This window comes from Ceratina calcarata, unplaced genomic scaffold (assembly GCF_001652005.2).
Source record: "Ceratina calcarata isolate Rehan_Ccalc_2016 unplaced genomic scaffold, ASM165200v1 scaffold10601, whole genome shotgun sequence".
In the NCBI taxonomy this organism is placed as follows: Eukaryota; Metazoa; Arthropoda; class Insecta; order Hymenoptera; family Apidae; genus Ceratina; species Ceratina calcarata.
In genome coordinates, this window is record NW_017131499.1 from 1 (window position 1) to 506 (window position 506).

General features: G+C 41.3%; 1 protein-coding gene across 1 annotated transcript; it reads left to right on the top strand.

Annotated features, from left to right (window-relative positions):
• Nucleotides 1-3: 3 nt before the first annotated feature.
• LOC108632395 (cellular retinoic acid-binding protein 1-like) lies at nt 4-249 on the top strand (the record flags this gene model as incomplete). Its single annotated transcript, XM_018036947.1, has 1 exon — nt 4-249. A coding segment is annotated over exon 1 (246 nt), but the record flags the coding sequence as incomplete, so codon positions are not given.
• Nucleotides 250-506: the final 257 nt, after the last annotated feature.

Consider the following 506-nt stretch of genomic DNA (forward strand, 5'->3'; position numbering starts at 1 on the left):
AAGATGGTGCAGATCGTCGGCAAATACCAATACGTTTCGCACGAGAACTTCGATGAGTTCATGAAGGCCCTCGGACAAGGAGAGCTAGCGTCTGTGTTCCTGCAATCGAAACCCTTGATCGAGGTGCAAAACAACGGCGACCAATGGTCCCTCACCGTCAACTCCGACGGAAGGACCAGCTCCGCGACCTTCAAACTCGGCGAGCCCTACGAAGAGAAGCTACCCTCCTCCCCGGATCGTAAATTCCAGGTTCATACGATTCCTTATTTTTATTAATAAGATAACGTGACTCCGAACTCCGAAATTGTAAAACAGTTAGGAAGTGATCGTCATAATAAAATAATTGACACTCGAGGCTGACGAGTTCTTTTTGGAACTTTGATATTATACTGTTTTACTTTGAATATTATCTAATCTGAACATAAGAAGTTACAAGGATTCGAATCTTTTACTTTTTACGATAAGAATAATGTAGATTAAACAGAATTGTAGAATATATGTTTATC